The 23,393-nt window shown below is 47.9% G+C and overlaps 1 protein-coding gene across 2 annotated transcripts in view; it reads left to right on the forward strand.

Moving 5' to 3' along the window:
* The first annotated feature begins 21,899 nt into the window (after positions 1-21,899).
* iglon5 (IgLON family member 5) overlaps positions 21,900-23,393 on the forward strand; it is a 77,585-nt gene continuing 76,091 nt past the window's right edge. The window contains exon 1 of one of the 2 annotated variants that reach the window (XM_037452790.2): positions 21,900-22,638. In XM_037452790.2, coding sequence (XP_037308687.2) covers positions 22,578-22,638 — 61 coding nt within the window. In that variant the 5' untranslated portion in view covers positions 21,900-22,577. The remainder of the gene's footprint in view (positions 22,639-23,393) is intronic. The other variant, XM_037452791.2, reaches the window with a different exon arrangement.

Consider the following 23,393-nt stretch of genomic DNA (forward strand, 5'->3'; position numbering starts at 1 on the left):
CCAGCCACGGAGACGCGGTGAAGTGTGGGCTTGGGAGGGCTGCCTGGGAGAGAGGAGAGAGGAGAGGGGAGGGAGGAGAGAGGAGGGAGGAGGGAGGAGAGGTGCACAGGGAGCAGAGGACGAGAGGATGAAGTATGTGTGGGAGAGAGGAGAGAGGAGGGAGGAGAGGAGGGAGGAGAGAGGAGAAGTGCATGGGGGGCAGAGGACGAGAGGATGAAGTATGTGTGGGAGAGAGGAGAGAGGAGAGAGGAGAGAGGAGGGAGGAGAGAGGAGAGAGGAGGGAGGAGGGAGGAGAGAGGAGGGAGGAGAGAGGAGGGAGGAGGGAGGAGAGAGGAGGGAGGAGAGAGGAGGGAGGAGGGAGGAGAGAGGAGAAGTGCATGGGGGGCAGAGGACAAGAGGATGAAGTATGTGTGGGAGAGAAGAGAGGGGAGAGAGGAGAGAGGAGGGAGGAGGGAGGAGGGAGGAGAGAGGAGGGAGGAGAGAGGAGAGAGGAGAGAGGAGAGAGGAGGGAGGAGGGAGGAGAGAGGAGGGAGGAGGGAGGAGGGAGGAGGGAGGAGAGAGGAGAGAGGAGGGAGGAGAGAGGAGGGAGGAGAGAGGAGAAGTGCATGGGGGCCAGAGGACAAGAGGATGAAGTTTGTGTGGGAGAGAAAGAGAGGGAGAGCGAGAGAGAGAGGGAGGAGACTGATGTCGGGGGGGACTGCGAGCCATGCACATGACCCGTGTGTGAGCAGGTCTTGGTGTGCCCTCACAAGTGTCCGGTGTGTTTTCAATGTGTGTGAGAGAGAAGTCGACGTCCACCTGGACGGATGGCGTGAGGAGGGACCTCGTCGCTTATCTGTAAGCGGCGCTCTGCCTCCAAGAAGCCATGTTCTTCTCATTTGTTTTTCCCAATGCATTTGGAGAGAAGCATAATTGCCGCTGCCAGGATCTTCTTGGGTTTTCTTCGGCATTTTACAGAGTAAAGCGAATGCAATCTTTTTGTAGCACTGTGCGGGTCGAACGGCAGTAGTTCGGGTGGATGGTGATTGCAATTATAGATTTAATGTTTATCAAAGAAAATCCAGCAGACCAAAGGCTGGTCCATGTAGAATATTGAATTCTGCTTCCCCCAAAGCATCACTTTGTATTTTCCTCTGTTCAACTCCTGTTCTTGTCAATATTTATCACATTTTGCTTTTTGTGTACAACCCAAAAAGCTGTTAGATTTAAACCCATGGTTAAGAAAATATATGGTTGGATTATAAAAAAAGGGAAAAAACTACTGGGGTACAATGCAACGATCCCCCATCGAACTGAACTCCTTGTGAAATCCAATTTCATCAAAAGCAGCACACGAAGCTCTAACTGAAAGTTATTTGGTCTTAACAACGTGAACGATCAGCTGTTTTAGGAGCAGCATTGGGACCGGGATGTAGCCATCCGGACTCAGATTTGGGGAAAAAGGAATAAGGCCAAAGCTTTAAAAACTTTAAATCCTAGTTTTATGTTATTCTCTGAAACTACGACTGGACAAAAGGCTCCGCACGGGATCATCGATATTAGTAATAGTGAGAAAGCCATTTTTCGATTTGTGGTGACGTCTCTGTTTCCCTCTGATACCTGCCACTGTTTGTGGATGGTGATGAACCTGCTTTCGGCTATCGCTGCTGCTCTCCACACCCACGTGTTGAGGTGTGTGGGTTCTCTCAGTGCCCGTGTGAGCCTCATGAGTGTGCTGCACAAATGTCACTAGATCATCTCTTACTGGCTGCAGCTGAGTAAGTATAGCTCAGAAAAATCAATGCTGTGCCCCATAAGGGAAACAAAAAACAACACAGCTTTTTTTTTTTCTTCTTCTCCAAAACTGAGAGCTTGGCCTGCGAATCACGTGTTTCTTCTTTTTTTATTATTTTGGGTGTTGCTGCTGATGCGGTTTGAATTTGTTTTAAAAATGCAACAGGACACGGCAAGTGACGTCATGTATTTGATCCACTTTAAATGAAAGCTTAACTTCCTTCCTGTCGTGACACTGTCATTTGTAACCCGTGCATTACATTCCTCCTCTCATCCCGTGGGCCTTCACTACGTGGACTTATTCTGTCCCTCGCCTCTCCACCCCCCCCCACCCCTCCTCCTCCCCCTCCCCCCTCTAGTTCAATCTCCACGCTGTCAGTCTGCGACTCTCGCTTCGCCCTCACTCATAGATCACGTGGGGCAGCGCGTGTGTCTCTCTGCGGGGGGGAGAGAGGGAGGGAGGGGGAGATCAAACACTTGAATTAGCACAGACATGCAGCGTGTCTGGGAGGGGGAGGGGGGGGGGGGGCAGCAGTCGTGTAAACGAGAGACAGGTAGAAGAGAAACGCCCGGGAGGACACGGGACCCGTCGGAGCGGAAAAGCTCCTCGTTCCAGACGCGCTCGCTGTCACGCGCGCGTGAAGCGACATCGTGAATCTCCTCCCCCCCCCCCCCCAGTTTTCGCGCTCACACATGGCGCGCGACGTGGCGGAATGGAATGTCACTGAAAACACCCGCAGACGCATCCGACACACCTGCACGAGCCATATTTTACACTTTGCATCAGACTAAGCGGCCTCGTCAAGCCAAAAACCGCCCCCCCCCCCCCGCAACTTCCGGTACGACCTGGAAAGCCATTTTCATGCAGAATTTGTCGATCCACCGATTAATTTGCAGGATCCTGCAGAGAACGAAGGGCGGGAAAAAGGCTGACACGGAGCCGCGCGGTGATTGATGCGCGTGCGCGAGCCCCGGGGGCGATACAAGGGAAGCAACTCTCCACGATGCTGGTTTCATTTAGTGGGGCCCACCTGTCACTCAGGACTCAGTCAGCACATGGCATCCACCAATCAGGTGTGAGAGAGAGAGAGAGGCCCAAATAGGTGTCGCGCAAGGTCGGGGTCACGAAAGGTCGGGGGAATTAATTAAGAGCGGTTGTCAAAAGTTGTGACCGTAATAATTGAGTGTGAGGATTAAACATTGTCAAAGTACAACAGATAGGATCGAAGAACTGCGTCGAAGAAAAAAGTCAATTGCTTTAACACAAAGAGAGGCAGATAAAGTATAGGCATTCTAATTACACCGCCCCACACAAAGCCTTTTGCTAGTGGGGCCGTGTTCTAATTGTTCAAGTTGCTTTGTTTGTGGGTTTCTGGCTTGATGAGCAAATTATCTTGATTCTGAATTCAAGTTTAAGCAATGAAGTGTTTTCATTTTTCCCTGGGATATGAATTGAAGCAAGTGGCCAAACGTAATCAAGGACCCTCGATCGGTTTTATTGTTTCCGAGCAGAAATTATATTATATCGAGATCCTCCGCAAGCGATGCAGTCCTGAAGGCCACGAGGAAATAGAGGAGATAATTAGAGAGATATGTCAAATAATAAAGTCAAAAAGGTAATTGCATTCTCCCAGTCACTGTGTTATTTTTTTATCTGCTTACATGTGAAGTTTCTACCAGTCACTGCTGAAACCACATCAGCTGAATGGTTTGCACCACAGAAAATGATTTATTTTTTGGGGTGAAGTCTTTGAAATGGCGGATCTGTGTCTTACAGGAGTGTTTTTATTTTATTTTATAAACAAGAGCCTTTTCCTCACCGCGTGAGCACAGGCTTGGAAGTAACCCAGCGCAGGTCTGAACAGGGAGCAGTCAAAAGAAGTTATGGGGAAAGAGCGAGAGAGAGAGAGAGAGAGAGAGAGAGAGAGAGAGAGTCCGGGAGAGGAACAAATGAAGATGAAGAAAGCAGCAATGAAGAGCAGAGAATAAATATGTATGTCCTGTAATGTTTCTGCATGACGGATTCTACATCACATTCAAATGTGGTGCCACACCTCAACCGTGAGGAATGGGTTGGCCATGAGTTGTGCACCGTACCAATAGAGCACATCTGGGGATTTGGACAGAGAGGCGATGGATAAACAGAGAGGGGGGGGGGGGGCTGCGGGGGTGCGAAGGAGCAAGAAAGAAATGGGCATCACAGGTATGCGGCGTACGCAAGAGCGCGCACCGAGCAGATCCACATAGAGTACACATGCAGGGAGGAATGGCAAAAGAGAGATTTGTGGCCCGTGAAGGGAATGAAATTATAGAAACATGGGGGGGTGGAGGGGGGGGGGGGGGGGTGGGGGCAGTGAAGTGTGTTGTGGGGAGATGTGCGATTGGGTCAGGGGGAGTAGCCGGGGTCTATAGGACCGGCTGGAGGAACGGAGGAGAGACGGACAAGGCCCATTAACCCAACAGTAGCTTTCTGGAATCACCTGGGGGAGAGTGGGGGGGGCTCTGCAGGAACCTCCGATTAGATTCAGGTGGTCCTAGTTGTGCTGTTAGAGGGATTATAGCAACATGGCCTCTCACATATTTACATTGCCACACAACGAGCTTCACGCTGGATGACGGTTGGAGGGCTACGTGGATTCTCCCCCCATTGAGGTCGCTTTTTGGAAAAGAAGAAAAAAAAAAACATGCTCAGAAACCTGCTGCTTGAGGTTATATCACTGTGGCGAGTGCTGATTTGCTGATTTGCTTTAGCGGAGTAAAAGTTTCTGCGTACGGTCCTCGTTTGTTCCTCTGTTCACCAGGAAAAGACTCGTCACCAAGCACAGGTCGTTTGGTTTGGCCACACGTTGAAATGATAACTAAACTGGAGGTCATTACTTTTCTATTTAGATCTATTTTTATTATGGTTTTAAACCCTGGATTGATTGATTCCTCGTATTTACTGTTCACTGACTAAAGAGGAGCAGGAAGTCATGCAGAGCTAAGGGCCAAATGTTCCAAACTCCGACATAATTGTGACAAAGGAGCCCTAATGAGCACATTTGTTTAATGTAACAAAGACGTATCGCAAGGGAAGGAGACCACAAACAGGGGACTAATTTCACTCGCCGTGTAAAGTGATTTGTGACAATGGCGGCGCTCAGCCTGCGTTTTTTAATTCATGGGAAATCTGAGACGTCGACTGTTGTAATCTCTTCGTCCATCATCTCAAGGAGGGTTTCTCAACAAAAAAAAATATATTCAGCGCACGAGGTGTGAATGTTAAACGTCTGTTAAGCTACACTTTTGATGTTCACATTAAAACAATGGACTCCCCGTGCCTGCGATCCCTCAGGTAGTCGCTTACATCTGCGCCCTGGGTTGGTTTCAGCGTCCTTTCAGCTCCCTTGTTTTGGTTCGACCGGTCCACATTGTTCAGGCTCTCGGGCTCTCGAGGCCACCCCTTGCCCATAAAACTGCGGGCAGCGGCCCTCAGCTCTCATCCACACACAAACTGATTAGGCCTCCTGCCCAGCATCAAATGGTCGAGAGCCAAAGTAACTGAGTGGCTGGTGAACACAGCCGAACATCCAGGAAGCCGGAGAGGGGCCAGATGTTTTTCTCAAGAGTTGGCGGGCAAAATTGGGTTGAAAAGCGTCAGTGAATATTAAACTTCTCCAAACAGAAGCAGGGGAGCGTTCTTCTTCTTCCCGATGGGGAATGTGTAGGTTTGTGCGGTTTGTTCCTGCGCGGTTGTTTTGGAGTCTAATTTCTGCCCCCAAGTGATGGAAAAATGTCCTTTGCAGCTTTTGTTGACGTTAATTTTAACAGACTGGATGCACAACAGTCCACGAGCAACCCCCCCCCCCCCCCCCTCTTTCATTTAGCATGTTTTGCTTTGTAACACAGAGAAAACCTCACTTCGGTCCAAGCCTGGGACTTCATTTAGCGTGCCCGTGCACTTTAGTGCCGTGCCGAGCAGAGGGGGGGGGGGGGGGGGGAGGGGGGCGCCTGCGTGTGACAGAATAGCCTGACGGCCAGGCGATGCGCTGGCGGGCTGTATCAATGGAAGTTTCTTCCTCGCTTCCCCCAAATGCGCTCAGACAGAGACAAAGACGGAGGCTGCACACTGAATCCCTTAAATGGACAGCCCTGGGACGCCCAGTGAAAGTCAAACAGTTTAGTGCAAAGCACTCCGGGGGCCGGATGCCTGTCCGCCCGGGGGGGCCGTTAACGGAGGGCCGGGCAGGTGCTCCGCTGCACTGGTGCAGAGGCTGGCATATGCCAAGCTAGAGGGGCGAGACTGGCAGAGACCCCCCGCCTTCGGTGTCATCTGTCACCATGTGTGTGTGTGTGTGTGTAGGTGTGTGTGTGTGTGTGTGTGTGTGAGTTTGTGTAGGTGCTCTGCAGGGAAAGGGGGGAGAAGAGGAAGGGAGGATGAGGAGGTGCAGAGCAGAGGGCAGGAAACCTGGCAGAGACTGAACAGGGAGGAGCAGCGCTGTGCTGGCTTACAGTAGGTAGACTGGAATAATTGATGATCCAGAGCCGGAACTCAGCAGCCGGACAGAGGAGTGGGAAAAAAGAGAGAATATGTCAAGGGTTTCAAGAGACACTGTTCAGCCGTAAATACGTATTAAATAATTGAATGTCCTCTCTGCCTAATGCGGCCCGATTAAATGTGTGAATAACAAAATAACAAGTGACGAGTGGAGATAAAATTACAAGGAGTTTCTCTCAGGAGTTGGTGGAGACCAAAATCAGAGCAAAAAAAGAGTGAGATGGACATCAGGCGCTGACGTTGTTTGTTCACGTTTTATTTGGCCCCAATTAATAGTTACAACATATTTTTAAACTGAGTTGGGTTCAGTAAGTGATTTTGCTAAATATTTGCTTGGTTCAGCAATGTCAAGGATTACAGATAAGTGAGACAGCTAAAATAATTTGGAAATCAAACGTTTGGTATAATTTGTCAGTACTGGGTATGCAAGATTTTTTTTTCTTCTCTATCTCTAATATGATCTTTTTTTTAAACCAAATTAAGCCCCCTTTCCTGATGAGTTTGGCTCTGATAAATAGTTAACAGATAATCTTTATAAACCACAGAACTGGGTTGGCTCACACCTCATTACAATAAGAATATGTAATATATAATATATATATACTGTATATATATATATTATTCTGTGGACAGGTGGAGAAATGAAGCCGGCTGATAAGAGCAAACCTGCATTCATCACAGTAAAACCTTGAGGATCTTTAGACACCAGAGCAGAAAGCTACGGAGCTCATCCTTCGATCTATGCAAGCAGTGTTTTCATTGTCCATCCCTTTCTTTTTCTCCTTTGATGACGAGCTGCAAAGCTGGATCCCCACATGACGCACATTCTTTCCAGCCCATAACACTTAATAACCTCTTGAGTTCCAGTTTATTATCCAGCTGCAGAGTGAACAGTAGCTGAGGGACGTGCCACCCGCGATACTCCCTCTCTTCCCTACCTTTTGTAATCAAGGTGAAAAAAGGCTCGGCAGTAAGGTACAAAAATAATCCCGGGTCAATGTGAGTGTGACATGCACAGAGAGGTACATTTAATTTGTTTCAACCACTGTGTGTGGCTCCCGGGGGGAGTTCGGTCCATCAAATATCCTACTTAACACATCTCCCAGGACTGTACAAAACTAAAGACCTCTCCTCACCTCCATCACTGCGCTCACAGACATTTTGTTCCGACTAGCGAGGCCTCAGCCTCTCCCCACTGTCTGCCCATTTTTCTCCTTTCATTTAACTTCCTTGCTTCCCTCTCGCCTCGGGGCTCAGCATGTCATGGAGCGGGGGAGGAATCGCTCACAGGGTGTGACATTTAGGGGAGTATGCACAGTGGTCTTGCAGATGACTTTTACTCATTTGTAAGATGAGATCATGGTGAAATATTCCATACAGGTGTTACTATGGGCCACCTAAATTGTCACTTTTTGAGCTGCTCTGGGATCTAATGAAATATCTCTCTGCCAAAAACTAGACGAGCTGAGCGCTTATTCCAAAATGACTCGCTTGGCTTCCCGACTCCACCAGAGCTCTCTCCCTCTGTGGATATTTCATTACAACGTAGAAATATTAAACAGCTTCTGCTTGAGGCTGGTCGATAACTTCCTCGGTTTCCCTAAAATTATTGCTTTTAATACAGTTACATTACAACGTTGTTACGAAATGAGTATATTCTAAACTTATTTTATCGAATTTGAAGACAGAAAATACAGAGGCCCCTACATTATTGTTCTCCAAGGCTGCTATACTTCGCGTCCACCACTGATGATGCTGGTATTTTGATATTAATTCGTATTTCACAGCGTCACTTAACTTCCCCCGGGCAACATGAACATCGTGAGCCGCTCCGCTGTGATCGGAGCCCTCCGTACCTTCCGGGGTGGTCATTCCGATCACTGGGCCTGGTGTGAACACATCTGGACCCGGCGAAAGAGAAAACATACTACTGAGAACCACTTCAAATCAATCCGGACCTCTCTGCTCCATAATCATGCTTAAACAGTGGCTTACTGAAACATCACGAATACACGTGCATCCGAATATAGGGCGGTGGTTAACCGGTTCTTGACGGCAGTGTTTTAAGATGCTTTGTAAAAGTGCATCTGAGGGAAAGCTGGCAGCCCCGCTGCAAGAGTGCAAACATTACCCGATAAACCGCTATCATGGGAGGCTCACACTTACCGAGGCCTGGGGCTGAGAAAACGCTCCCACAACAAGGATCTCCAAACAACAGCATTACCGTCGCGCCGTAAAATGGAAAATTCCACTGAGCCGCTGCAGGGTTGTCACAGTAAGTCAGTCCCAGGTAACGCGAGGTCCAGGGTACACGAGTTACATTTGCTTTGGTTTTATTAAGTGTTATAGGATAAGGATATAAGGATAATTAAGGATATTACCTATATATGTTTAAACTGGTTTGACAGATGATTCACACCCCCAAAGAAAACACAAGAATGAGCAACACCGGATTGCTCCCCACCAGCCGGTGGGGTGAGCGCAGCGAGGGTTGCGAGAGAAGAAGAATACAGCATCACCAGTGAAGCGGGCATAGCAGAGGAAAGCGCCCCACCAGGATGGAAGGCCAGCAGAGCGCCTTGAAGCTAAGCTTCTGGACCCAGGAGTGGTGCCTGCAGCTGGAATGATACGACTCGCTCTCGGAGTCCGTTTGAAATGAGGTCTGCTGGTCCTTCTAAAGCAGGCTCAGCACCCGACACCTGCTGCAGCCATGTGGCTACAGGTGGACATGTCGTCGGGGGAGGGGGGGGGGGGATTAATCTCTATCATGAACTCTTTTTTTCTTATGTTTTCACTGTGAATTCAGTGGTTTTCTGAACTGGAAAACATGTGTTGGTGATCCATCCCTTTGATCAACCACGGTTACACCAGAAGGGGGGCGAAGTGAGCTTTCTTCCAACATCTGCTTACATCGTCCTGCTGGTTGCACAATGCCAAACTCGCTTAAATCTTCTCCGTGCACAAGGAGAGGGGTCAGAAAGAACAATCTAACCCATCTCAGCTGAATTATGCCACGACTCCTGTCTGTATCATGATTTCCCTGAATCTACTACTACTACTACTACTAATACTTTAAACCCAATCAAGCCTGGAATCCTTTGGATTTCTCACAAGACCATCCTCCAGAGACCTGGCAGAGACAGAAAGGGAGTGAAAAGATCTCAACAATCTCAGTTGTTGGGAATTCCATTTGTCACACACACTGATAATCACCTTTTTTTGAAGCAATGATGTACAAAAAATGAAATAAATAAATGTTTTTAAATCTCTCATTAGGAGGAAACAGGTGCCACAAAGGAGTTCACGGCATCACGGCCAACATTCGAACATGAGGGGAACCCTGTCCGTCGACTCCGACTAACATCGACTGAAACGAGGCGCATGGACCAGTGTGGTGCACTGGGAACGGCAAGGTTGGCAGTTTGAATCCCGGTTGCTCCATGTGCCATCTCAAAGTGTCCTTGAGCAAGACACCTAACCCCCAAATTGCTCCACAGGCCAAAATGTAGACCATGAGTTAAAATGCAATGTAAGTCGCTTTGGATAAAAGTCTAATGTATGTCACACTGCAATCAGCAAAGCATTGTGAAAAACTCACCTGCCTTTGTAAAAGAACCGTATCTTGAAGAAGAGCTTTGTCCTTTTCAAAGTCAGCGTTAGGCGCTCGCTTAGGACACACTTCACCTTCCTCTTTTGGCTACAGAGTCACACTCTAAGCAGTGGGTTTGAGGGAGCACGTGCAAGTCCTGTGTGTTTCGTCAAAGACAAAAGCCAAGAGAAGTCCCGGATTATTCAGTCACTTGAAAGACGCTGGGGGGGGGGGGGCAGGGGCAGGGGGGGGGGGCGTTCTTGCTGTGTCAAAGCTTTTCTGAAGCCACTCTATGTTTAAAATAAGAAAAGAGGACATGGAATAAGATCACTGAGCACTCCACTTTCTCAGAGAGGAGTTTTCCAAAAGGTCACGGCGCCCATTCACACACACACACACACACACACACACACACACACACACACACACACACACACACACACACACACACACACACACACACACAGACGGGTTTACATTGATCAGCACTCTGCACAGTTGCTTACGCGCCACGAGTTTTCTCCAGAAACCTGGCCATAAATCAACCACCGAGTCCAGCAGCAAGAAGAAGCTAACGCCCCCACCCCCCTTTTTTTTGTCTCCGTAGGAGCGCAGCAGCCACAACGTGCTGCTGGACGTCGTTTGGTTTTTCCCCTCCCTGGGTTTAGCTTGCACTTGATGTAGATCAAAGCACAGCACATTTCGCAAAGAATCAGCCCGTGAATCCCAGCGGTCACTTGAAAGCCCTGACAAAATAAATGAATAAAGGAGGACGATAGATTCCACTTGACACGTATTCAGTCAGCCTGTGTTTCTTCGCTGTTGGGCTATTTGTCTAATTAATGTATCTATGTTCAGTAGTTTAGTCGGGGTAAAGCGAATAATTGCTGTAACGACTCGGCCAGGTTTCACCCTCTGTTTTGCTTGGGCAGGCACATGTGACCCTTTTCCCTCCGTGCACCTTCATTTGTTTTCCCAGGGTGCTGGGTATTTGACTTTCATGTGCACCACAGTCAGCTGAATATATACATAAAACACACGTAAGCCCATGAATATGAAAATTGTGCAAAACAGGTGGGGAAAGAGTAACAACAAGGTAGATTTTCCTATGTAAAAACAAGAAATAACCCAGTACCACATAGTGTGTCAAAGGACATAGCATCACTCTTCACATGGGTCTTGCTGTTATTATCATTGTGTTGTTGTCAAAAAATATCATGAAAAATGTCAACTAACCAAGCTTGTGGAGCTACAGCCCAAAGTAACAATGCACTCTGCAGCATCATAATGACAATGCAATGACATGTTATTTTATTACAATGAACATGCACTTTTAATTTTTCCTTTTGAATATATCTCCTGAACACATTTTCGCCACCAACTAGTGGAATTAATGTGTATTTATTTGCATCTGAAGATGACGTCGCCCACAATCGCTCTTCTTCCATTTGGGATAACTTTGGGTCAACAAAGCCGAGAGTCATGCTCGTTAATCCGCGAGACTCTAATTAGGCCTTGTGGTGATTTGATCTAAACGCTCTCAGTGACACATTTACCATGATCGTCAATTTAGCATATTGCTGTGCAATTATTAACAAAAAAATTTGAGCAGCTGGCTGCCTCTACTGGCCATCGAAAAGCAGTCAGAGCGTAGTCGGAGAAGATTACATTACTTCTCCCTTGATTTATTACCTCAGTAAACATAGTAAAAACTTGTTTACGGTCTGAATTGCTAGCTTCAAATGTTCCTCAAGCACTAAAAACAGACAATAAAATAGACCATAAAGGAGAGTATGATTTAGGTTTACTGTGACTGACAGGTCACCACCACCACCGGAGCGGTAAAAAGGGGCGTGTGTGTCCTTACGTGTGTTCCCCGGGTGCAAAAAGGCAAGAAGGCTGATGGCTGATGGCAAAATCGTTGTTTAATTAAACAACAAAGCGCCCAGCTGTTCCATAAATCCAATGGAAGTAGTTATTTGTGGACCATTTTTTGAGAAAAGGAATGAGCTTGCGAATGAGCCCACAGCGGGTCAGTCCTTCGTTACCCCCAACGACAGGAGGGGACAAGGAAGTGACATGGTGGAAGTGAAGGACGCAGTAATGTGTTGTTGCTTTTTGGTCTTTCAATAAAAATGGTGTCAATCAAAAAAGCACCTCCATTATTCTTTTATACAATACACCGATGTTTCTCCCCATGGAGCCCATTGCCCTAATGCCAAGATGGATAATCCAAAAGGTGATGCAAACTTGCAGATGTACGATAATGAGATTCACACTGAGTGGCCAATCTGTTTGCTTCACAAATGTCAGTGAACTACGTTCCAGCAGCAGCTGGTGCCCTGTCACGACGACTCTATCAAACCCGGACAAAGCGCCCAGCCTCAGCATCCACTCCAGCCGCAGACCCCTTCCACCTCTCCGGGGTAACGACGTTATGCAGCGTTCAAAAAGAACAACGACAAGGAATTAGGCCCCGAATTGCCTTTCGAACGTGATCAACGTGTTTCCAGCCGAGATGTTCTGATGGAGGTCAAAAGAGACGGGAAAAGGAGAGGCTGGAGGCGCAGAGCAAGAGACGATGTCGTCTGAGTGATTGAGATGCACGGCGGCTGGGGACGGACGAGCTGCGGAGCCGTGGGCGATAAGTCATCGATTCGTCACTCCGATGGAGCCAGCGCGGATCCCGCGTCAGCACCGAGGAGTTCGATCTAAAGTGTATTGACAAGTGTCCCCTCGGGGGGGGCTTAGGGGAGGGAAAGGTTCGATTAATGGGCGAAACAAGGGGAGTACGTTAGAGGATTAATCAGGGGTAAAGCGGGATGGAATCGGCGGGACTGTGACAGGAGATTGTCAGTGTCTGCGATCAATAGATTCATTATGGTATAGGCGCGTAATACCCGATGTCGATGGAGGCTCCTCTTTGATTAAGGGCTTCACCTACCTACCTACCAAGGTGTAGCTGTGACATTGGCGGCGCGATGCGACTCCTTTCAAACGAGTGTTGATGGACCGTGGCCGGCGGGTTTTAAGGGAGAGCAGCTCCATAAAAGAACCAAGCCGTTAATTGAACCTTCCATTTAGCAACTCGGTCGCCTGAACATAATCAATTTTCAAAAAAAGGCATCGAGTTGAATCTCAGGAGCGCAGAATGTGTTTTTGGACGCATTTAATGCGCTGATGACACCATCGTGTTGAAAGCCTTAACACTTCAACTGTGCACAAAAATGATTGAATTTCTGAAACTCTCTCTCTCTGGATCTTCCCTCAGCTCTCAATTCCTTCCCTCATTCCCTTCACTTCTGTTCTCTTCCAGCATTACAGACACAGCAGAGAAGAAGCTTCTGTGAGATTATAGTGCGGCAACAGATTGATTACAAAGGCCTCTACTAATACATCGGTGACCGGATGTCGCTGAGCAAAAGGGGAAATGGATAAATCCACAAGCGCAGAGCTGACTTTTAGCTTCTTTTCCGCGCTGCATGTTTTCTGCTGCATGTTTTTCTAGAGGCTTCCTCCGGCTGTCCATCCAAAAGCTGTCATTGGATTTTTCATCAGATCTCCTGCGATGCCTCTACGGGAGAAAAGTGTTTCCAATGAGACAGAATGACATTTTAACTCATCTGCCTGCAAAGGCCCCTTTAGCTTCTTTTCTAGCAGACACACACACATGTATATATATAAATATATATATGCACGCATACTACAGTTTGAGGGTAGTTGAGGGATCAATATGTGAGTCCTCCCGGGCTTGTAGGGTTGTTTGTAACCCAACGGCGCAGTGAGTGCATGTTTAGCGTGTCTATGTGGGGTAGAAAAGTCGTATCCATCATTCAGTGGATGTTTACAGGCTGTAGTTTCAGGACTACAAGCGTCTTCCAGAGGCAGACTTCATCTCCTTGGTCAGATTAAACCGAGCCACCAGACATCTTTACCAGCCTCGACAGCTTGTATTACTTTCACCTTGTGATTCTGTGTTTCTGTCATCGTGGCAAAATGTGCTCCTGGAGCCAGGAGCTACCACGTGGGTGGAGGGAGGAGGGGGGGGCATCAACAACACATATCAGACCAATGTTCTTTCACTTCAGCTGTTGAAAATGTGAAGGTTACATGTCAGCTAACTCAATGATGTTCTTTTATTATTGCTACACAGCTACAAGCTCATCGTGCTGATTGCTGGACTGATATATTTCCAATGAGCAAACGATTAATAATGTCCTCTTATTAAATTGATTAAATAGAAAAAAAATGAGAAATGAGCATAAATCTCTGGATAATACATTGATGGGATCTTTCACAAAAACTGTGGCCCGGGGTATGATCATCCTATTTTCACAGCTGTTTTACAGGAACAAATCTCTTTGCACCTCGGAGCACTGAGACTTGCATGTGCGCCGTGTTCTGAGCCCACTCCTCCCCGCGGCCACGTCTCTTTGGCACTGCCCGGCCGACGAATGTGATTATTCTGCTGCTAGAGCAGCTCCGTGTTTGTATAACTAAAATCACACTCTGCAGTCTGTGGGCCTTCTGCACAAATGTTAATTAAGCAGCGAGGGTTCCTGTCTTCTACCAAAGCACACGTGGTTAAAGAGACGTGGTTAAAGAGACGTGATTACATCACCGCGGGCCGGGCAAAATACGTGGTGTTCAGGTGTTTCAGATGGATGGATGGAAGAAAAAAATGACTCACACCGCGTTATTATACTTCAACCCAAACACCCCCGATTGATTGGTTATCCACCTTCCAAGGAGAATCAGTGGCTGTGATGATACACTGCTGGCTGGCAGCATAATACATTATGCACGGCGCCGAGTGTTGCAGCGCAGAATGCTTAGCAATGCCAGACACAACCAATCAAGACACTGTTCCACAACTCTGCAGAGGTTACAAAAAGGGAGAGTGCAGAGCAAAGGAGCCCCGTTTGTAATGAGTCAGAGTGGGATGCGCAGCGGGAGAGAGATGGGGGAAGGAGATAGAGGGGGAGGATAGAGAGCAAAAGATGCAGCCGGATAGAACTGGATGAGGCTGCGAGGGCAGATTGCGTCGACGATAAAAAAGGTGGCGAAATCAATTCTGGACGAAATGAGAGGGATTGATTTGAGAGTGAAACAAAGAAAACTGTGATGGGGGGGGGGGGGGGGGGGGCAGGTGTAGGGGAGGGACGGAGGGAGAGAGATGTTACTTATGACTGGAAGTCACGAAGGCACATGACGTCTACACCTTGTATACTTGCATTCTACGCGTGTCATCACGTAAGCTGCATAGCGTACCAATGCGTGTTTTCGTTCACTTTCAAACTCTAAGTTCTCCTGAATTGTAATTTTGGTTTCGAAGATCTGAGGCAAGCCCATCATTTGTTAATTCTACTGAATATATTTTTATTTCACCCCGTCTGCCCCCTACTTACCAACTCCCGGTTGGAAAAAGGTGTCCCCAGTGGTTGTTTGGGCGGGTGAGAAGGAGCGCCACTCACTCGCCTGCTGAACCGCTGTCTTTGGGTGTTTCACTGCGTGTCCTTGTTTGATTTTTAATTGGCGAATGTAATTAATGGAATCTTTCTGAGGATCCCGCTTGGTTAAGTAGTTTATCATACTGAAATTATTCATCCTTTTTTCTTTCTTTTTATGACAGCGGGTTTATTCATTGGTTATGAGACTTGGAGAGTTTCTCTGAAACAGCTATTGATTTTTACCTTTTTTTTTTTTATACCTCGGCTGGAAGTCACAGTAGATTCATGATTGTAAACGTTCTGTCTGTCCGTCCGTCTCTTGTCTCTCTCTCCTCCGTTTACTCTCTTTTTTTACACCTCAGGGCTAAAAAGCGAGGTTGCTATCCTCATTAACCTCCCTGTCCGTCTCCAGCTCACCTCGGGCCCCCCCCCCCCCCCCCCCCCCACACCTTAAGCCGCGCTCATTACCACTGCCAAAGCTAGGAAGCAGAGACGGGGAGGGGGGGGTGGGACAAAAGTCCTGCTAAAGAGCGAACGCCGTCGTAAGGGGGAGGGACAGAGATGGAAGTGAAAAAGAAAGAAAGAGAGACAACAACTGGGGAACAAAAAAAGAAGAAAAAAAATCAAAGAAAGGCAGAGATAAGGAGTGATTCGCTTTCAGTGTGGTTAAATGAAAAAAAAAGAAAGAAAAGGAGGACAAAGGAGACGGAGAGAGACGGAGGACAGGGGCAGAGAATCCATTAGTGAGCTCGGGAGTGGCTGAGATGATGTGTGAGCCAGTCATAAGCAGACATGCTCAGAGCTTAAAAACCACGGCACTTGGCGTGGTTTGCCGTGATAGATATCTACCTGCAGGTACAAGTTATTCATCAACGCCACCCTCCTGTGGGCTGTAAGACTACCAATTCTGACTGACTTCAGCTGCTGCTGCTTCAGTCAGAGCTCAATAACCCCCACCAACGCATCCTTTATTAATGAGTCGCTGCTTTGGTGCAACAGTTAAGGTTACAAATGAGTTAAAAATTTTTTTTAAAAAACTTGATTATAATGAAAAGCATTCTTTTTTTTTGTACCACCAGCTAATGGTAAATTCATTCCATTTGCCCATTTGTTTCGAGATCCATGAGATATCAACATGATGAATGGAAAGAGGAATGCTCTCCAAGTACTGTCATTAAGAAGTTTTTAATTAGTAGGGGGCGTACGTGTAGTGAGACGCGAACTGCGGTAAAACCACAGGGCTCAGCGGCAGAGGCGTGACGGCCTCGTGACCAGAAGGCGCCTAGCGGCCCGCCCAGATGGCCCCGATGTGCCATGAAACGGGGGGGGGGGTGGGGGGGGGGTGGGCCGGGCCGATCCAACATCAGCCTCCTCTAATCACTCATTGATGGGCTTCTTCTTATTTTCTCCCCGTATCGTTGCATTTCAAGAACGGAGGTAAGTGACTTGCATCTGCAAAGTCTGAGAGCAGGCGATGGAAACGGTTTGATGGAGTAGCGAATGAAAAAAGGAATGGAAAGTGGCAGTTGCATTTTGAAAGCCATAAAGATAACAGAGAGAGAGAGAGAGAGAGAGAGAGAGATGTGGCTCCAAGGCCGCACTACATTCACTTCTTAAAAGGTGTTTCATCCATTCACTACTCTCAATAGTCTGCCTTTGGGAGAACGTATCCATGCATGTTCTCGTGTGCCTGCGTGTGCCCACACATGCGCTTACCCGCACACTTGTTGTTTGGTAATTAGCAGCCTTGATGGCCCTCAAATGGAGAAACCTTCACCTTTTCTATTTCTCAACTTTCTACCTTGACGGGCTCAGTTTGTCATCTCCTGCTTAGATTCACATGCAGCTCGTTGATTTCATGGCACTTTTACCTTTTACAAGCCCGCGAGTTGCAACGGCAGCATTTACGGGGTGAAAAACAAATGTGTTCTTGAGGTGGACGCAGCAATAACTTGCGAGGTGCTAACAGCGAGTGTTGTATCAGCAGTGCAAATGAGGCAAATTAATATGTCATGGTTGATAAATCAATTTTCCTGAATTCCTTTTTTTCAGTCAGTTTAGAACACTTTTTGGGGGGATGGGAACCAATTTAAGTACAACAGGTCGAGCTTTAATGTCAATTGACCTCTGTCACCTTCCCCTGACCCACTACTTCCCTATTTTTCCATCTCCTCATCTTCATGTCACTCAAACATCCTGAGCTCCATCCCCCTGCCCCTTGGCCCACTGATCCAGCTATCAATCTCCATCCGTAATCCCCTACATGAATCTCCAGTCCAATCCTCCTCGACTCCCCTCCGTACTCCTCCATTTCTCCGGGAGCAGAGGAGCTTATGTCACAATTTCCTCTGCCACCCTCTCCCTTTCTTTCACCTCCTGATATTTTCCTCCCGGTCTTCCTCGCATCTCGTGGGATAAATTAGCTCAGAGGACGAGCCTTTAGAGACCAAAGGCCCCGGTTCGCTTTCGCTCCGTTCCAATCTCCTCCTCACCGAGGTTCTCTGAGGGACAATGATTACAACCAAGTCACTTCCAAGCCAATTAATGAGTGGGGCTCCACGAGGGGAAAGGAGGGGAAAAGTGCCCATGCCCGCATCTCCATGCATTAGCATACTAAACAGGCTGGCGGAGGGGCGGGGGGGGGGCAGGAGGGGTGTGTCACGTCCCAACTGGTGCGGCTCCACAGCAGACACTTCAGGGGCATGTTTCCCCTTCGCAGACGCATTCCAAGTCCGACGTCATGTTTGCATAAAGTGCGGCGCTCCTGAAACATGATCCGAGTGTCCTTCTGCGTTTGTCCTTAGCGTCAAAATGCCAACAGCTGACATCAGAGCGCCCTTCTGCTTTATTCTATATTAATTGGGTGTGAAATGACATGTCATTTCGTCTCCAGCTCTCCGGGCGTTTCGGTGACTCTGACTGTGGGCGATATGTGAATAAAGCTCCAAGAGTTTACTTAAATAGCACATTTTGGCAACCAGGCGATGGAAAGTTCTTTATTTGAAGCGTCGAGGCGAAGGACGGAAGAAAACACCAGCCGATTATTGTGGAGTATTAAAACGAGCAAAAATAGACTGTTTGAAATAGAAATTCTTTCAGTGCGTATAAAGTGTTGATTTAAAGCAGTGAGAGACGCAGCTGACACGCAGTTTGCTCCAGTTCTCCGGTGCGCAGAACCTGAACGCTGCTTCTCCTCATTTAGTTTGGACCCTCTGGGGAGAGCGGGGGCAGCCGCCCCGTCTCTGAGATGACCTGGATGGTTCGCAGTCAGAAATAAACCTCGAGGTGCTTCAGGAACCAAACGTTGGTTTGGGTTTATGATGCACTCGGTGGCACCGTGGAAATGGTCGTGACCCCCATCATGCATCAAGTGACCCTGACCACCGCAGCTCCAAGATTCCCCCTCACGCCCCCAAAGAAGCCCAGGGAGCTAAAGGATGACTCGACGATGCTGTGACTGCTCCATGACAGCTTCCAGTCTCAGCGCGGGTCGGCCCGCATGGAAGCATGAGACGAGAAATTGCGGATCGTGAGTGTAACACTTTTGCAGGATTGATTGGGACCATTAAGTCAAAAAGTAGTTATCGCAACCTCCCGCTTGCCGCTATGAGAACATTCACTTAAAAATGAATTAAAGACCGGCGGTGACAACGGGTCAGAGGGCCAAGGTGACTTCTCTAATTAGTCAAAGAAGATGAGGCGTTCCTCTTCGGAAAAAGCAGAAGTGCTTTTCCGTGAGGAGGGGGGGCCTGTGAGAAGCCCAACCTTTACCCATACTACTCCACCATTTTAGTTTCAGCAGACGTAAAGAGCGGTCCTGACCATCGTGCTGCCTCCTGTTTAAAGAATCGCCCACCGGGATGGGAAGCGTTTTAAATGACTCGGCCCTTTAGAAGCAGCACTTTTAACTTTGAACATACACCGTGTGTTAAATCACCATCCTCATCATTCAAGTATTTACTTCTCTATTTGCCCCTTCCAACCCAAAACGTGTCTTTCCTCCAGCCGGACGTTGGACGCTGTGATTCCTTGTGAGTCTCAGTGAGTCTCTGAGGGCCGTCCAAGTCCAGCTGGATGCACATGCAGGCAGGATTAATACAATTGTTCATGTTCCTCTTTTGCAGCGTTGCCTTGAGGGATGAAATGTGAGACATTAATTCTTTTAGATCCCCAAAATAATTGAATCTAATAAATCAATGAACATTGGAGAACATCTTCACAGCCAAGATCACCCTAAACCGAGCAGCCAGAAGATAAAGAGATAATAACTTGATCATGTCCAATTCCGGTTTCATTCTACTCCTCCAATGATGAAATAAATATCTGTTTTACTTTAGTAACTAGCCACAGGATTTTTGGAAAACGATTCCACACTAAGCATCTTTGGGACAACATTGGTAAAACTTTGGGTTGTTTCCGGTAAAAAGATTTGGTCAAGTTTAGAGAGAAAGTAATTACAACCAAAGAATACAAATTCAACTTGAAATTCATCTTTTCTGTGGATCCCTTTGGAGTTTAAAGTTAATTAAGGCTACATAAGCTTTTTTTTTTCTACCCTGACCTCCAGTAACCATTCGTTTTATTCCGCTATATAGTGTTAAAGCAAATTCTCCATAAATATTTATAAAAGCCTCAAGATAAAGATTAATTAATTTGCCCAATTATACTGCAACAAACCTCTCTCTCCGCATGCCTCTCTGAACGCTTCTGAATGCTTTATCATTTTTTCACTAGCCAAGCTTTCAGGAACACCTTTTCTATGTCTTCACAGGAGCAAAGGAAGTCTCCTGACACGTCTTGAGGACTGTGTCCATTGGCTCACGGGTCGGGGGTCTCCCGTCTGAAGGAGGGTTTGAGCTTTTAGGAGAATCACGTCCGACCCCTGCGACTGTCCCGTAAAACAAGGCAGAGGCGAACGCGTGGCTTCGGGTTCAGACGACTATACGTTGGTCAGGTGACTAAAACCACGCTCACTTAACTCTGACTTGGTTCCAGGTGAGACACAATGAGCGGTCTCCCGGGGTTACGGTCCCGCGTTCCTTTGGCCACGTAGAATTCGTAACGTGGAATGGCGACGCAGGCGGCCTCGCGTTGGAGTGACTTGAGGGGGGGGGGGGGGGGGGGGACGCGTCGTCACACACATGCAAAGCGACCCGCTGTGTGTCCACACTCTGCGTTTGATTACAGAATGGACAAACGTCCTCCTGGCCGCTCTCAGGGTTTTCCCTGTGGAATCTTAGTCGAAATGCAAATCCGCGTCAACACTTTCGCAGGTGTTTGTACTTTCATAGAATAACTTGTGTGGAAAGAAACTGCAAAATGTGTCAGGTCTATAAATAATATCCGTGTCTTGACAGCAGACCAGCTGATAGCAAACATGAATAACATTAATGAAGCTTGGCAGTATGTATCTCTAAAAAAAAAAAAACATACAGCAAAGGGTGCACAAGCCATCGCTCTCTCTCTTTCTCTCTCTCTCTCTCTCTCTCTCTCTCTCTCTCTCTCTGTCTGTCTCATACAGTCTGGCCCATCAATCTTTTTATTGTGAATCCGTTACACAAAAATGTGAAATGACGTTAAACAAATAAACGAGCCAGTGATTAGCTCCGGATTCACTCCTCTGTGACAAATCTAATTAATTGTGAATAATAACAATTATTTACAAACAAATCAAACACTGTAAATAACGCTGGGCCTTGATTAGATGATTCATTAATCAGTCCTTTTCCCACCTCCCTCCATCTCTCATCGGAGGTAGGCATGCACTCAGTGCATCACCAACTGTATGCATTGTAGTTCTGCCTGAACGCCATTAATCAGCAAACTGTTACTTCTGCACACGGCAATGACAAGGCTCGATTTGAATATTTCGTGACTAAAGATGAGAGTTGTCAAAAGAGCAACAGCTGGAATGAATAATCTCAGACCTACAGTAAACGTTGCAGCGTGTTTCCTCTGTTTTTTCATGCCAGATGCAGCGTAAAGGCATGTTTCTAAATGGCCCATTAGTGCTTCTGCATTTTATAAAGTGTCTCCCTGCATGGGTCCACGCTGCCTCGCCATTAATAAGTCGGCACTGTGATAAAGTCAGATGGGGGGGGAGGGGCGGGGGGGTCTTCCATCAGAGCTGTCACGATCTGCTCTACACACTCTGGTGTAACTTCTCCTCTGGTCTGACAGAATTCATTTCCAGCAAATTGAGCAACATCTGCTTATCAGCAGCGCATCCTGTCATTCTACCTCGTTGTGTTCTCATCTCTTGTCTCCAAAAGCCCGCACGGCTCCACCTGCCCCTCACTCACCCTTCAGTTATTATTCCCTCCTGTCCCCCCAGTGGAATGTTTTCTCTGAGTACTGCAGCAACCCCGAACTGGCTATAAATCACATTGCATTATCCCCACGCTGTGCATCGCCCCCCCCCCCCCCTCCTCCCTCCTCCCTATTGGCCGGTAAGCCTCCTCGAGCCGGCCTCTCCGAGCGGGACGTCGGAGCGATCGTAAATCCCGCCTCCTTCCTCGGGGCCGGTGATTGGGAGAAGCGGGTCTCTCCTTGAAGTGTCAATCAAGCCGCTTCTCTGTGCGCCGCGCGCTCTCCGCTGCTCCCTGCGACGCGCAGCATACCGACGGACACACGCGGGAGAAGGCTAATTAAGCTCAAGTGACGACCGGCCGGGACGCGCACAGCCATTTCTCCTTCTCTGACCAAGATACAAGATTATTTAAAAAAAAAAAAAAATTGTCGCGTCATTGGGCAGTTTATTAACAATATTCTTCAAAATTCTTCCTTTCGGAATTTGTTTTCCTTCAAGGGACTGAGAGCTAAACTAATTGTTGGGGGACATTGTTTTTTTTTTTCTTTTTCTGCTGTGATATTTTTTTCCGCTCCGGAGAAGACGAACATCCCTCCTCGCCTCTCTCTCTCTCTCTCTCTCTCTCTCTCTCTCTCTCTCTCTCTCTCTCTCTCCCTCTCTCTCTCTCTCTCTCTCTCCGTCTCCGGCCATCAGAAGGAAAAGTCCAGTGGATAAAACTGCCTTCGTCCAGTCTCATGTAGAAGCGTCGGACTATTTGCTGTTGACATTCATCCGCTGGTTCGTGCTGGGTTCTTTTTATTTATTTATTGTGTATTAGAGGAAACATATTTCCCCGCAACGGAACCACAAAAGGGGGGTGGGGGGAATACCGAGGCACCCGGCTGCAGAAACAAGCGGAAAACCCATCGGAACTCCATCATGGGCTGCCCCCTCCTGCGGAACGCGTTGGCCGGTGTCATCCTGGTTCTGCTGTCTCAAGGTAAATTCTCACGAGCTGTACTTCAGCGCCGCGCGCGGCTGCTGCGCCACGGAGGCGTGCACGTTCGCCTTTCATTTTGTGCAAGCGGGCCGTGGAGGTGAATGCTAATGATCTACCTGCTTGCGAATCACGCGTGTGTGCTGTGCCACTGCGATGCTGCACGCGTGCGTGCGTTCCTGTGCAGTGTGCGCACGTCCCTGCGTGCGTGCGTGCGTGAGAGCGCAGCGCCAGGTTCATCTCCGAGCCAACCTCGTGTGGTTCGGTGTGATGCGTGTTGAGAGCATCTCAATGAGATGTGTAATATATATTTAAAGGAGGAGAGAAAAAGACTTGCATCCCCGGTCCTGTGGGAACATTCCTTTACGTGACTTGCGTGGCCTGGTACCCCACGCACACGACGCACCAGCAGCGCAACGAGGGGGGGTTGTTGGTGGGGTTGAAGTACGGGTAGAGGCAATGCAGAGAGAAAGACGGTGTTTTTGTTCGCTCTCTCCATCTCTCTTCAAAACCAAGGTCGAGAGAGACGGAGGCGGGGAGATGGGCAGTGAACAAAACATGCAGTCGGTAGGGAAGCTTAAATGGCATCCTCTTCCCCCACAAAACATCCACCTTTAAAGACAAACACACTTCATTTATTCACTCGCTTGAACTGTCAGATAACCACAAAACCCAAATGCAGTGCTTTTATTTTGTAATTGCCCCAAAGGGAATGCTGACTAGGTGATATTTAATACCCACCTGCATTTCTCACGAAC

The sequence above is a fragment of the Pungitius pungitius genome, chromosome 11 (assembly GCF_949316345.1).
Source record: "Pungitius pungitius chromosome 11, fPunPun2.1, whole genome shotgun sequence".
Lineage (NCBI taxonomy): Eukaryota > Metazoa > Chordata > Actinopteri > Perciformes > Gasterosteidae > Pungitius > Pungitius pungitius.